The sequence below is a fragment of the Cibotium barometz genome, chromosome 66 (assembly GCF_041138505.1).
Source record: "Cibotium barometz isolate CiBa-2024 chromosome 66, ASM4113850v1, whole genome shotgun sequence".
NCBI classification, from domain to species: Eukaryota; Viridiplantae; Streptophyta; class Polypodiopsida; order Cyatheales; family Cibotiaceae; genus Cibotium; species Cibotium barometz.
In genome coordinates this window covers 11,562,651-11,578,336 of record NC_141111.1, presented here as the reverse complement: position 1 = coordinate 11,578,336, position 15,686 = coordinate 11,562,651, and the positions used below count along the sequence as shown (strand labels likewise).

At 45.0% G+C, this 15,686-nt stretch overlaps 1 protein-coding gene across 9 annotated transcripts in view; it reads right to left on the bottom strand.

Moving 5' to 3' along the window:
* Positions 1-14,596, bottom strand: part of LOC147602774 (ABC transporter G family member 28-like) — a 60,473-nt gene extending 45,877 nt beyond the window's left edge. For 6 of the 9 annotated variants that reach the window (XR_015265764.1, XR_015265763.1, XR_015265761.1 and 3 more), the window contains exons 1-4: positions 13,720-14,588; positions 13,556-13,632; positions 12,965-13,075; positions 12,599-12,895 (exon numbers count right to left, since the gene is read on the bottom strand). Coding sequence is in view for 5 of the 9 variants with exons in the window: in XM_086797717.1 (XP_086653843.1) it covers positions 12,599-12,895; positions 12,965-13,075; positions 13,556-13,632; positions 13,720-14,258 (1,024 nt within the window). In the remaining 4 variants the exon portion in view is untranslated. Of the gene's footprint in view, positions 1-12,598; positions 12,896-12,964; positions 13,076-13,555; positions 13,633-13,719 lie in introns of all 9 variants that reach the window. The other 3 variants (XR_015265762.1, XM_086797718.1, XM_086797720.1) reach the window with 3 other exon arrangements.
* Positions 14,597-15,686: the final 1,090 nt, after the last annotated feature.

Sequence of the window (15,686 nt, the reverse complement as noted above, 5' to 3'; positions counted from 1 at the left end):
CATGCCAAGGTATGGGAGGCCAAGGGGCTTCGTGTTGCCCGTTCTAAGGCCAGGACTCGCGTCACGTACAGGAGGCCAGGCCTCGTGTCACCCGTAGTGTGACCAGGATGTGGAACCCATTGTCAAGGATCCCAGTTTAGGCTTCCCACTGAGCTAGTTCTGTGCTCGGGAAGACCTGCTATTTACAGGTGCTAGGAACGAGAGAGATATCCATTTCATAAGGTCATGCACGCATCTCTGTCTGCTTGAAACTTTTTTCGCGTAACTTGTTTTCATGTGACTGTCTGCTATGACGTGTCCAGTTCACGAGCAAGGGACGCCCACCCGTGAACCATGCGAATGCCCTGTCTTCTGACTGAGTACAAACAATACTCGACTGTATCTGTTGAACCTGCTATACCAACAATACCCAACCATGTGCCTACTGTACCAGCAGTACCCAACCATGTGCCTGTTGTAATAACAATACCGGACTGTACCTACTGTACCAACAGTACCCAACCTTGTACCTATTGAAACCCTAACTATACCTATAAGTACATGTTGAACCCCTACTGTTGTAACATGCAATGGAATTATGCAAAATGAAGGATCCTCTCACACAAGTCTCACACCGCCTTCTTTATCCTAAGTTTCGCGAGTCTTTAGCAATCCACTTTTAGCACTTCAAAGTTTCAAACTTTAAGAGATTAGAGAGAGAGAGAGAGAGAGAGGGAGAGAGAGAGAGAGAGAAAGATTTGTACACCTTATTGGGTCCCAAATTCATAGTCACATGGGACGCGAAATGGGGACGGGAAACGGGGACAGCAAAAATTGAGAATGGCCATTCCCTGTGACTATAGAGTGACATGGGACGGGAATGGGAATGGGAAGATGCTGCCATCCCCTACATTCCCGAGTCTAAAAATGCCCATTCCCTGCTGTGACTATGCCCAAATTACCCACTGAAAGGCCCCCTCCTATTGTTAGGAGTATTTGCTTTATTATATTTAAAGAGAATGAATGAGGACTAACTTCGGACTGTAGATAAGCCAAACGCAAGACCTTTGAAATACCAAGAGTCAAGCTAAACTGTACATGGCTATAGAAGCACCAATGATGACCGATCTCAAGCCTATGCACTCTTCCAATGGAATGTAGGAAGGCTGCAAATCTGAGGCTGAGAGAAGGGGCTGATTGGGACTGTTCTAGGCTGTGAATGTATGCTGAAAATGAATGTATGAATGCGTTTTACCTTCACCGGAAGGGCTGTAGCAAAACGATGATATGATGAATGTTGAAAACTATGTGAATGCTGAAAATGCGAAGTACTTTAGTGGCTGAATGTTGAAGGTGCTGCGTTTTGATGAAGATATGTTGAATGCTCAATCGTGGATGCTCCTTGTGCTGAAGGAAGAAATGCTTGATTACTGATGATTGAATGATATGAATGAATGCAATGCTAGGCTATTTATATGCCTTTCATGGGCAGGTCAGCTGGCAGAAAGCTGGCCGACTGCATCATGTCTTGCATTAAATGGATAATGTTGATAATTATATGGTAAAATGTCAAATAAATGATATAAAATATGGAAAAAATACTAGATGATATTCTGAGTCTTCTACAATGATCTAGCTGGTCTATATGCATATGGGATGAATGATATGTAAAATACAGACATGATTTGATGCAAACCCTAAGGCTTCTAGTGACTTCTATATGCATGAATGATTCTCTCCAAGTGGGTTAATGGACTTGCCTGACTGACTAACTCTCTAAGGCTGAGGAATGACCTACGTAGCTCGTGCCTGACATATCTTGGACTAAGGATTACAATGGGGTCACGGCGTACGACAAATATCAAATCCTGAAGGGTTCTACTGCTGTATAGCATTGCACTAATGATGAGCCATCTTGTCACCATGCACTATAGTGCAAAGTGCATGTGGCATTCTCTCCTCCTTAACTTAGCGGCAGGTTCATGGCTTCCAAGTAGTCCGCCAACAACTGGGGGTACTCTTGAAAGAACTCCTCGTCTAGCCAAACGGCTTTCTGGGTACCTCAATCTCGGAACTTCGTGTAGAATTGACGGATTCTTCGACCAGAACCATGCTTCCAACGATGAAGAACGATCTGCTCAGGCTCAATGACTTCTAATCCGTCTACCACGTCTGGCTGCTGTTCATCTAAAACATCAAACACTTCTGGTCCAGCATATGGTTTTAACCAAGAAACATGGAAAACATCATGCATTGTCCAACTGTTAGGCAACTTCAACTTCATGGAGATATCACTTATCTTTTTAACTATAGGAAAGGGTCGAAAACTACAGAAAGAAAGCTTGGGACAGCGTTTGCCCACTTGTTTCAATCTCTGTTTCATGATGCACAAATAGACCCAATCCCCTTTCTTGAAGTGGACATCTCGTCTAGACTTATTTGCATGTCTGCTATAAGCTTCCTGGGCTTTGGTCAAGCGGTCTTTAACTAACTCAATGATTTCGGAAAATGCTTCCGTCTTTTTGTTAGCTTCAAGAGATGGAGACACCATTCTCGTCAAAAGAGAAGAGAAACGGCGACCAAAGGCTGCATGGTTTGGATGTTGGCCTTTGGACTAAGAGCATCTACTGACTCGATAATGCTTACCAAGGATGTACTCCATCATTCCTCCAAATTGTTGGAAGATCTGACTCCATCTGGCTTGTTGATTACTCCACTCGGCACTTGGCATGGTTTGAAGCCACTTTCCACTCTTGAGATCGATCTTAGTGAAAAATTTTGCACCGTCTAAACGCTCCAAAATGTACTCAATCCTTGGCATAGAAAACTTATCCTTAATGGTGAGTTTGTTTAATGCCCTATAGTCTACACAAAGGCGTGCAGACTTACAAATAGGATGGGTGCAACAAATGGTGAGGATGATGGCCGAACAAATCCGGCTTGGAGGAGCTCAGATAGCTGCTTTTCTAGCTCGCCTCTAAAGTCTTGGAAAGACGATAGAGAAACCTGCTAGGAGGTTTTGATCCAGAGACCAAATCGATATGATGGTCCTCAGGACGGGATGGGGGGAGACTAGGCGGGAGATGGTCCCTAAGCATAATGTCCTGATGTCTAGACAGGAGGTCTGCTAACTGTGGGACTGGGGATGAAGATGAGATAGCCGCTATCAAAGAGGTAGAGGCTGTCTGAGCGCGAACATAAAGCAATGCTCCTTCCACTTCCTTGCGGATAGCTTGTCGGGCCTGGAGATGAGAAATCAATGGAATGCCAAGAATGCTTCTATCCCCATGAATCATGACGGGCTCTGATACCAATGCAACATGCAGCAGAATTATGCGTAATGAAGGATCCTGTCACACGAGTCTCACACTACCTTCTTTATCTTGAGTTTCGCAAGTCTTTAGCAATCCACTTTTAGCACTTCAAACTTTAAGAGATTAGAGAGAGAGAGAGAGAGAGAGAGAATTGTACACCTTATTGGGTCCCAAAGTACCCACTGAAGGGCCCCCTCCTATTGCTAGGAGTATTTGCTTTATTATATTTGAAGAGAATAAATGAGGGACTGACTTTGGACTGTAGATAAGCCAAACGCAAGACCTTTGAAAGACCAAGAGTCGGACTGAACTATACACGGCTGTAGAAGCACCAATGATGACCGATCTCAAGCCTATGCACTCTTCCAATGGAATGTAGGAAGGCTGCAAATCTGAGGCTGAGAGAAGGGGCTGATTGGGACTGTTCTAGGCTGTGAATGTATGCTGAAAATGAATGTATGAATGTGTTTTACCTTCACCGGAAGGAAGGTAGCAAAACGATGATATGATGAATGCTAAAAACGCAAAGTACTGCAGTGGCTGAATGCTGTGTTTTGATGAAGATATGCTGAATGCTCAGTCGTGGATGCTCCTTGTGCTGAAGAAGAAAAGCTTGATTGCTGATGATTGAATGATATAAATGAATGCAATGCTAGGCTATTTATATGCCTTTCATGAGCAAGTCGACTGGCTCAAAGCTGGCCGACTACATCATGTTTTGCATTAAATGGATAATGTTGATAATAATATAGTAAAATGCCAGATAAATGATATAAAATATGGAAAAAAATACTTGATGATATTCTAAGTCTTCTGCAATGATCTAGCTGGTTAATACGCATATGGGATAAATGATATGCAAAATGCAGACATGATCTAATGCAAACCCTAAGGCTTCTACTGACTTCTATATGCATGAATGATTCTCTCCAAGTGGGTTAAGGGACTTGACTGACTGACTGACTCTCTAAGGCTGAGGAATGACCTACATAGCTCATTCTTGACATATCCTAGACTATCCTAGACTGAGGATTACAATGGGATCACGGCCAACGTTGTTTCCGTACGGCGTACGACGCCTTATCGTACGAAATACCATACGGTACGATACCGTATGTACTCGTATGGATTTTTTCAAAAAAAAATTCGAACTTTTTTTTTTCAAAAATAATTTTTTTGGGAGGTAATGGTCTTTTTTTTGCTTATCTAGATTAATGGTTAATTAGAGTCCTTAATTAGTGTAAAAAAGGGAAAGATTAGTGAAAGGATTAATCCTAAATCACCTTTTTACATAACTCATTAAGGCTAATGAGCATTCAACGAGAAGATGCTCATGAGTTGTCAATTTGTCCATTTTGGGAGTCATTTATGAAGGGTGTAACGTGTGTCATTAAAGGGTGTGTCATTAAAGGGTTGACTTTTTTTATTCCACTTACCTTTTTTGGAAAAATGCCCATATCTCTTTCATTCTAAATTCAAAATGTACTATGATGCTTCCCTCCTTTCTAAAATACTCCATGTCTAGACTTGAAAATACCTAAGTTTATAAGTATTTTTTTAAAACACCGTATTTTATCGTATGATAAGAAAAAAATTTATATCGTATCATATTTTCCCATACGGTATCATACCTGACAACTATGAGATTCACAGCGTACGAAAAATATCAAATGCTAAAGGGTTCTACTGTTGTACATTGTTGCAATGATGATGAGCCATCTTGTCACCATGCACTACAGTGCAATGTGCATGTGACTATTGTACCTACAAGTACCTACTAAATATCATCCTACATCTATAGTACCACATGTACGTGTTGTGAACCGACACCAAGTGTACCTATTTGAGTACCTACTATTGACACCGTGTACCAATACCTATTCGTGTTCATGTACCACCTGCTTGTGTACTCGTACCAGGGAGGCTTGAACCACAGTCTCCACGAGGGTGTGAGCCAGGCTCTAGCACGAGTGCGCCTGTTTGTGCGTGGTCTCGGAATAATAGTTTTGCATTCACTTCCCTCCAGGTGTATGAAACTGGTGGCCAAGCTATTTAGACTCGTTCGACAAGTCCAGCATCGACAAACTACTCCAACACACTTCTGTTTGGATAACATGTCTTCATACTTGCATTGCATTGGATTATCTGGCTGGCAAGCCCTTGGAACTTTGTATAGATTTAAATAATATACTTCAGTATTGAGGAGGGGGTCAGCCCATTCGCGGCCCCAAAGATGGTGTACTGCGAAATGCTCGTCTCTTTTGCAGATTATCTTGTGCAATGATGTATCATTCAATTGTTATGTGCAATGTGGCTTTTACATATCAAGAGTGGCGTGCGTATTGTTCAAAAGACCATGCCCAAGGGTGTTCACACCTAGCCGGTGTAGTTTCACCGGGGCCAATGAGATGCCTCTCACATCCACCGACTACAAAGGTTGTCACCCACGCTAGGTAGGATCATGTAGGTCACGGCTTACATACACAAGCACACAATCCTCTAGCCCCGTGCACTCATAAAGAGAGAGAAAGAGATCACTTCTTAGAGGCAGGCACCCCTGATCCCAAGGATTTTGGTCCTCCAATCACTGCAAATCCAAGTTATTAGATGAGCTTTGTACTGCTTTCCCCTTTATACACACTAGCACCTTATATCGGCCATATGGCTACCAGTATTCACCCCCCACTAACACATGCTTCAGCATAGGTAGGTAGTTTCTTTTTTCAGCCTTTCTTCCATGACTCAATACTTCTCATGGAGAACTTTTTTGGCCCCGTAGACTAGTGTTGTCTAGGCCTCTTCTTGCTTGAGCTCCGTAGACACAAGGACACCTTGAGAGAGCTTCGGCCCCAGCCACCCGCCCCCTCCCTCGCCAACCAACCATCACCAGTTTCCTCCAGACCCCGGAGGTGGAGGACACTGATATAGTGGATCTTGTGGACCCTCCACGAGCTGCTCCGGACCTACCTCGTCCAAGAGGAGTTACCTCGGACACCGAGCCTCCGCACTCCAGCGTGCCCGACGCCCCCGGCCCCCCCGGCCCCCACGATCACCTCATCAGCTCCAAATCCAAGACCTGCTCCACCGCCATCGAGCTACCTTTCCACGTGACATAGCTGAGGGAGACCTCTCAGCCATATACTCATTAGCCCCATGCTTGATATTTTGGAGTGGTATACCATCTACTCGGAGCTGATGTTGCTCTCGTGTTTCTATGTTCTTAGTATTTCATGATGAGTTTTCAGGGACAGTTTTGTTTCACCCCAGTGAGATAGCTATGTTTATGTTTTCTTTTTGTTTTATTTTCCATTCCATGATGAGATATTCCATGGACATTATTGTATCTCTCATAGGCCCATTGGGTCTTTAGTATATCTTTCTTTCTTTCTTTCTCATACATCAGCCAGCAACATTGACATCAACCCCAACTTGAGGAGATCTTGGAGAGGCACAGAACCACCTTCCCATGCCCAGCAGATCTGCAAAGCCTTCTACAGACTAAGCTAACCCCATGCTCCATATCCTTGACGGCCCCCTCCCCCTACCGGGGGGTTAGCTTCATAGGTTGTATGATGATGGTCCCACTTTGTATCATATGACTCGGATTTGACACTCTCAGCTCATAGCTCTAGTCTTTGTTTTCTTTTGTACCATGATGAGATTACATGGACACTATTGTATCACTTTTGGTCTCATAGACCCACTGGGTCTTTTGTACCATGATGAGATTACATGGACACTATTGTATCACTTTTGGTCTAATAGACCCACTGGATCTTTTGAAGACGTTTAATATAACTTTCTCTCTCTCTCTCTCTCTCTCTCTCTCTCTCTCTCTCTCTCTCAAATACAAGAAAAGATAAGATTACCCTTTGAACCTTATAGTTTAAATTTAAAGATAAAGAGGATTCACATGCTATTGCATGAGACCTGCATATAATCATCATCAAGATGCAAAAAGAAGCTCACATTTGCTAGAGCTCTAGCAACACAAAGGAAGCCCCCTCACAACCTGCAGAAATGAATGGACAATATAGCTATAGTAGAAATCATCTAGTTGAAGCAAGAGACACATCGATAAGCGGACAACTCTTTACACTTGAGGCTCGTCTAGCAGTAGTAGAGAACAAGCCAACTCTGGAGATTGAGACCCAAATAAAGGAACTCATCGTTTGAGTCAAGAAGGATGTGACAAAGACACTTGGGCACATTAAGATGGAATTCACAACCAAAGTTGAGGAACGTCGATTAAAAGAGTTGCTGGCCCTTTATATCCACGTGGACAGGTTACCTCAAGGTTGAGGATGAGCTTTTTGACACATGGGAAAATATATTGAAGAAGGCACGTATACGCCAACAATCAAGTGGAATATTTCATTTGTAAGATGACTTGGAGGTGGGAACAACAGCCAAAAAGATAAAGCCGCGACCTTTCCCCCTCTCGGTTCAAGTCCAGCCCACCCCTCCCCTTCTTTTCCTTTTTTTTCCGGGAAAAAGATCCTTCAATTAGCTAAAGAAAAACAGCCACAAGGGCTAGATACAATAACAAAGGGCTAAATACAAACTCGCCTCATTTAAGGGCAGAAATGATCATAAAGGGAAGAGACGCTTCTCCTCTGGCTGGCCGCTCTATGAGGAGAAGGCTATCATCTCATACCGGGGAAGGGGAGGGGAGGAACAACCAAACAAGTGGTCTGTAATGCCAAATGGGATCACCGCCTCTATTTGTGAGGAAAGGACCACGCCTCCAAAGTCTACCCCTCCCCTTCACTCCACAAAAAGGGGTGAAAAGAATGTGCATGTCTCCTCTCCAAAAATAATAATAATAATAATAAGTGTAAGATGACTTGACCAATAAGGGGTCTCAAAGATCATTTTGGCCTCCAATAGACATCAATAAATCTCTCTCTCTCTCTCTCTCTCTCTCTCTCTCTCTCTCTCTTTGTTTAGGCATGGAGGGTGGGGAAAGATACGACAAAGGAGGGCGCATTCATCATCAAGTTTGAGGGGCTAGAGGCAAGAAGGCATTCCTCGCCAAAAGATGGACATTAAAAGGGGAAAAGACTTACCTTGAGGATGACCTTACACTAGCCCAAGTACACCATTTGGCCGCCCAAGTGGTCTTCCCCTATTTCGTGCCAAGGTACGGGAGGCCAGGGAGCTTCATGTCACCCATATTGAGGCCGGACTTGCGTCACCTATGGGAGGCCAGGCCTTGTGTCACCCGTAGTGTCGCCACGACGTGGACACAGGAGGGAGTGCATGCCTCGCATACTGGAAGCGCATAAGGCAGGAAAGTGGGCAGTGTACAGAGAAGGGAAGGTGATTATCACCGAGCGGCGCTCTCCATGACGGTGCGCGACCTATGGGACCACGCTAGAGATTGCGGTCTGGAACTGCAATGGCGCTCTACGAACAGATGCAGGTCTATTCGAAGCAACATTTAGAGGGCATGACATGGTCCTTTATACAGAGACACACCAATGCCAGGGGAGCCGTTTACTTGCGGTGCAGGGATATAGATGGGAGTCTGTCCACTGCCCACAGCCACGTACAGTAGGCGGCACTAGAGGCTTAGGAAGAGTGGCTATATTATACAGAGGGACTGCAGCATGTGGTACAGGTGGTCAAACGGGATGAGGATGCACAGTTCATGTGGATAAGGATCAGGACAGAGAGGGCCCGAGATATCTACATTGCAATGTGCTACTTTGCACCATCCACATCCAGATATGCCACCCGTGGGAGTCTCCATACCTACCACTCTATGAGGACATTTTGAAGTTCTCCAGTCTAGGGGATATCCTCCTTGCTAGAGACTTCAACACCCGTACCGCCAGTGCACAGGAACCTTTCTTTGAGACAGAGGATCCCATGTACCAAGAGATCGACACTATAGGCACAGATCTTGAGCGGACATCACAGGACATGACAGCCCGTACAGATTATGGGGAGTACCTCCTAGCCCTCGGAGGAGCTCATCGATTAGCCATTTATAATGGCCTAGCCCAGTGGCCTAGCCCAGTGGCCTAGCTCCAACGCCTTCACTTGCTACCTCTTCGGACATGGAGCTAGTACAATGGACTGCTTGGTGGGCTTTCTCTCCTTGATACCCCTCATCTCGGATTTTACCATTTCACCCCGCCCCATTGATGTTGCACCTGATCATGCATACTTAGCTTTCTCCCTCACAGCTTTCTCCCTTACATGCCAGTACACCATTCAACCACCGGCCATACCACACCACCGCCACGCGAGATACCACTTCACCAGGGATCATCTTTTGTCTACTCTGACGACATTTTCCGCACCCTCTCTGACCTCGACCCACACATCCCACTTGATGAGCTTACCACACAACTTGCAGCCACCCTTCACACATCCGCCGCAGTCGCTTTCCCTCACACCAGAGCCACCCCCGGACCACCTGGAGGGACTGTTCCAGAGAATAGTTGGTATGATGAGTGCCGTGAGACCCGTGCCTGTCTTCAGTGGGAGGTCAGTCTGGGCTCCACCACTCACCAAGAGGCATGACAGATCTTCCCTTGTCTCATACCAGAGGAAGAAGCAAGCCTACCTAGCTCACCTCGAGCAGGAGATGTACCAATTGTTTTTGAGACGGGATTGCAAGGAGGCCTGGAGGCTCTTCTAGGATCATCACCCACCGACCCCGATCACCTCACCCGACATATGGCATGCATACACCACCTCCCTTTACCACGTCCCCGGACAGCCACCTCTCCCCCACCCTTCTGAGCCTTGCCACCCCCCCCCCCCCCCCCCCACTCGTCCTCCTTCCACTTGAGCATGGTGAGAGATGCTATTGACGGGATGCAAAATGGGAGAGCGCAAGATCATGATGGGCTGATTGCCGAGCACTTCACATGTGAGGGATGTATTGGCTCCACTTCTGGTTCATATGTTTGACAGGGCCCTATGCGAGGGTTTCCCCGCCAGTTGATCTTCTAATATCATTGTGCCCATTCTAAAAGCAGGTGACCCCATGGATCCCGGTAACTACAGGACTATTATGATTGGTCACACATTGACCAAGATTTATGGATCAATCTTGGAGCATGAGCTCAGCAGATGGGCGGAGGAGCAGAGACTCAAAGCACCATGGCAAGCAGGTTTCCGAAGAGGACACTCCACACTGGACCACATCTTCACATTACAGGGTATCATTGAGGAGGGGAGAGCACATGGGCACCGGATATACTGCTGCTTTGTGGATTTTCGCAAGGCTTTTGACACAGTCCAACAAGCCAAATTGATGAGGAGACTGCAGGACATGGGAGTACCGACACAGATGCTTTGGGGGATCCTCAAACAGGCTGTCCCTTATCTCTCACTCTATTTGGGCTCTACATTGATGAGGTGACTACATAGACTGACAGGGATGTCTAGGAGCACTTTTGGTAGGAGTTTTGATACCCATTCTATTGTATGCAGATGACATTGTCCTCATTTTTGTTGCTGTCCTCATTTTTGACTCAACAGATGGGCTACAAAGACACTTGGATGCATTACAGGCCTTTTGCGAGGATCGGGATCTCACCGTAAACCTTGGGAAGACCAAGGTTATGATCTTTAACACCTCCCCACAGTGGATAGGCAGATCTGCACAACAGTTCACATATCGTGGGGAGCCAGTGGAGCATGTGACCTCTTATGTATACCTTGGGATCACTTTTACTCGACCGTGTTTCTCTATGTGAAAGGCAACCGAAACCAAATTGATGTGCGGCTATGCAGCTTTGGGCTCACTTGAGAGGCAGATACAATTTCACAAGCCAAGGACGAAGCTCTGGCTATTTGACACACTAGTCACACCCGCAATACTATATGGAGCTCCCATTTAGGATCCTAGTTTATACCACAAGAGGAAACGAAGGGAAGAGCCAGCTGAGACAAACACGGAGGATGTATATGATGGGTGGAAGCCGATGGAGATGATCTCACACATGATTAAAAGTAAGCCATCAGTGCCACACGAGATTGTGCGGGCGGAGATAGGGGTTGCACCGATTGTGACAAAGGCCATTTTCCAGACAGTGGCGTACTAGCATGGATTATGGGAGCTCCCACTAGATAGATACCCCAAGTTCGCCCTAGAGTCCTCGAGACAGTGCACTAGATGGAGACACGGAGTGTTGGTATGCCCAAGTGAGCACTTGGTTTGGTATGCATGGCATGCAGATGAAGGCACTCCCTCTCTTCCAGTACAGCATAGAGGCGTGCTCCGTTGCTCTCAGCTGCACAAAGCTGAACAAGGTCATCAGGAAGGACATCGTGAGACTGGATACTCAGAGGACATGGCACCCACCCATCCAGCCCCTTGGGACGAAGATGGCCTTTTATAGGGACCATTTTCTTTGCCTGACAGAGGACGACTTCGTCACACACCGCGCTACATGGACACACATCTGTCATTTGGGGTTTGATGTGCGATTGGACAGATCTGCACCTCATCCCATCAGTTGAGAGTAGAGACAGCCACGAGGCAGCTGCACCAGAGGACAGGATATGTCAAGTTTGCCACATAGAGGCCCACTATGTATGCAGATGCCCAATATACTATGAGATTAGGGGGAGGTTCCATTGCCTCTTTCGAGATGGATTTGGACCACTTTCCAAGATCATGGATTTCCTAGACTAGAGATGCTTGGGGCTTTTCCTCGTGGAGCTTCAGAGACACAAGGAGTCCCTTTTGCAGCCCAGACCAGCCGTACCTATCAGAGGACCGATACAGAGAGCTCTCACCGACTTCTTCCAGACCAGAGCGACGAGGGCAGATTCACCCACTACACTCGACCTTCAGGCTGATGCAGGAGCTCGGCCAGAGGAGCGACACTAGACAGAACCATTGAGCTATGTAGCGCCCAACACCCCCGACCCCATGGTCCCCGCCCACGCCCGCGTCACTACAAGAGGATCAAAGCCATCATCTCCCACCACCACAAGACTTTCTCCCGCCGGCCCAGCTTTACTACATTGGGTGTCATGTTGCAACGTCCTATGCGGGATATTTTAGGGTGATATGAGAGCTGGACACTTTCTATTTTGGGAGGACCAGATCTGACATTTCAGCCATGATGATATATTTCATGGACATGATGATGGTCTCGTAGGTCATTTTGGCCTTTTGTAGACGTTAATACGACTCTCTCTCTCTCTCTCTCTCTCTCTCTCTCTGTCTCTGTCTCTGTCTCTGTCTCTGTCTCTGTCTCTCTGCACACACACACACACACACACACACATACATACGCACATATATATATATAACTTCACAAATAGACACTTACGGATCATGCAAGATAAACCCTGGGGACAATAAAACCCCGCACAGCAAGTTGTCGCAGTCTCCTTATCGCGTAATGGAATGGTACTACTGTTTTGATAAAGATCAATCATCTGTTTCACACTGACTTGCAGGCTCATAGACCAACCATCTTCACATCCTTGACTCCAGTTGGTCTCATTGCAGTTCACATTCAAAATGGGTGGATTCACAGTTCCCGATTTGCTCTTTATAAGATTCACAAGTGAATCAATGTGCGCTTTGATTTCCCCTGGACTGCATATTCTCTCCAACATTGTTGCTGAAACAAAAACATACTAGTTAAAGTTCAGACTTTGTATGCACAGCAAAGCAGCTGGGATATACCAACCTTTAATCATTCCAATGTTTTTGGTCCACAGTATTAGAGCAGAGATAGTTTTAAGGGACCCCTTGTCCTCAGGTTGTGGCTGAGAGGGCTCCGAAACAACTTCTGATGGGCCTGGAATGTTCACCAGGATCTTTGGTCAAAAAGCCCCTATATTGTCAAGGTCCACCGTACAATTATTTGGGGTCAAAATGTATATGACCACAGTTGTCTGTGTTTTGGTTGTGGGGTGCAGGGGTGGGGGTCCATGAATTGGCTAGTCTTGAGGGTACCCAATACCTTAAGGTTCTGGGGTCTGTAAGGATAGACCAACAGGTTGAAACTCGCATATGCCCTCTCATGTGAACAGAACTGGGATTCTAGAAAGAAAAATACAGCTAGGTTTTCCAAGAATGCACTAACACACACACATGCATAGAAGCATGTACATGGCTACATGCACAAGCATACAAAAACCACTTAAGCTGTTCAAATCAATGAGAAGCAGAGAGAAACGGAAAGTAGCAGGTGATCAATGCACGTAATTTGTAGCCTGCAAAAATACCCTGAGCAATCCTCACAAGTGTAACCACATGTAGGTGTGTGGAGACTAACCATTTGTGTCACTCAGGCATGATGTTAAGAATGTCAAATTTGAACTGAAATCAAAAGCTGCATTCCTTTCCTGATCTCTGTAGGAAAGAGAAAACAAAAGCATGTCTGGTCATCAAAAAGCACTAGATTGATGTCAACACTCAAAAGGGCGGCAGATTGCTTACGGGTTGCCAACACAGAAGCTGAACTGGTTAGCAAATTTCTGTGTGTAATCATGCGCAGTGAGCATAATATTCGAGAACAGGGCCTGCTGGCATTGTTTCAGAGATTGTGGGCTTGTGAAAGCTGTGTTGCAGACATCAGGCAAGAGTGATGTGTTTTCAGCTGCTGCAGGAGATATCAAGTTTGACAAAAGAAGAAAACAAACGGCCAGAAAAATCCTCAATCTGGTCATGGAATGGGGAATGGTTGCCTGAAAGGTCATGATTTTCATCATTATTCTGCCCTCATTCTGCATCATCTGGGTACTTTTGCTCATGACCCTGCCCTCATTATATATCATGTGGGAGCTTTTACCCGTCTTTTTACCATCATTAAGTACCATACGGGTACTTTTGCTCATTATTTTGCCCACAATATGCATGATGTGGGTGCTATTGCACATGCTTTTGACCTCGTTATGTATCCTGATGTGGGTGCTGCTGCACATGCTTTTACTCATGATTTTGCCCTCATCCTGTCCCATGTGGGTACTTCTGCACATGCTTTTTCCCTCACCTGTAAACAAGTCTTTGACCTCCTCCTTGATTTCAACCTGTTAATAAATCTGCACAGCTTTGATAATTAGCGCAGTTTTTGGAAGGCCCTGTGCAGATTCAACTAGCTGGGAAGAGAAGGCGAGAGAGATGAAGCAAATTGGTGGGCTTAAATGGAGGTGGGCGATTTAAATGCTGCTGCTAAACTTGATTTGGGATGCAATGAAATCTTGAATCTTGAATATGTACACACACACACACAGAGAGAGAGAGAGAGAGAGAGAGAGAGAGAGAGAGAGAGAGAGACTTGGAGTCTCCAAGTCTCCTGAGACTTGGAGTCTCCAAGTCTCTCTCTCTCGCCCCTCCCTTTCCCTCCCTCGGAGCCGGCAAAGAAGTCTTCTACATCGACAAAACAGTCCTTTCGAAATGTTTACGTTGAACCGGAAATTGACAAAGCTAATTGTGCCGTGCAGAGATTTTTTCTGGTACTAGCCTAATAAAATTTCCATTAAATTAAATTGAGATTTTCAAGAATAAGAGTGTTTTTTGAGGAATTTCAGGACCAGCCATCTTTGAAGAAATTGACTTGCTTTTCAAGTACACATAACTCCAAAATTATATTGTGCATCTCATGGAAGTGAGAAATATGATTGCATGAAAGCCTGAGAGTGTGTTATAAGTTATGCTTCTTGAAAAAGAATAAGAGTATTTTTCTAAGGCCTAAAAGCTTGGTTTTACAAATTTCAATATACAATAATAAAACAAGGGAGTACTTTTGATAAAACTCTCTAATCAACATTTACTCACTTATATTTTAATTGTACGTTGTTGTGATGATGCAAATAAAACGAGATTTCTTTGTGAGCTCTTCAGTGCTCGTATAAAACAGCAATGTAGTGTATTTTTACCGCCTAGAATGCCTATGATTTTTCACTACCCTTATTTTAAGGATTCGTTTATTATATATTTTAATTATAAAATCGACTTGTGGTATACATTTTGGGGACTAAAACCGGATAGATTGAGGAGTTGTTCTTATTTTGATTGGTTGAAAAAATGTTTTCATCGAGCAATGAAGCTCTTTATCCTTGACCTAGAAAACATCAAACATTGACATGCTTGCCATGATTGGTCTATCTTACCCACTTATTAACCCTTTATGTTTTCCCATCCATCTCAAGATGATAAGCAGTGCTAGGTGTCAAAATAGTCCCCATGATCTTAAATAATGCCTTCCAAAATGAGCTCATAAACTTGACATCAAGGTCCCCATGATCTTAAATAATGCCTTCCAAAATGACCTCATAAACTTGACATCAAGGTCCCCATGATCTTAAATAATGCCTTCCAAAATGAGCTCATAAGCTTGACATCAAGGTCGCTCACAATTTGTTGTGGTACCCCATGCAACTTGAACATATGATCCACAAACGGTT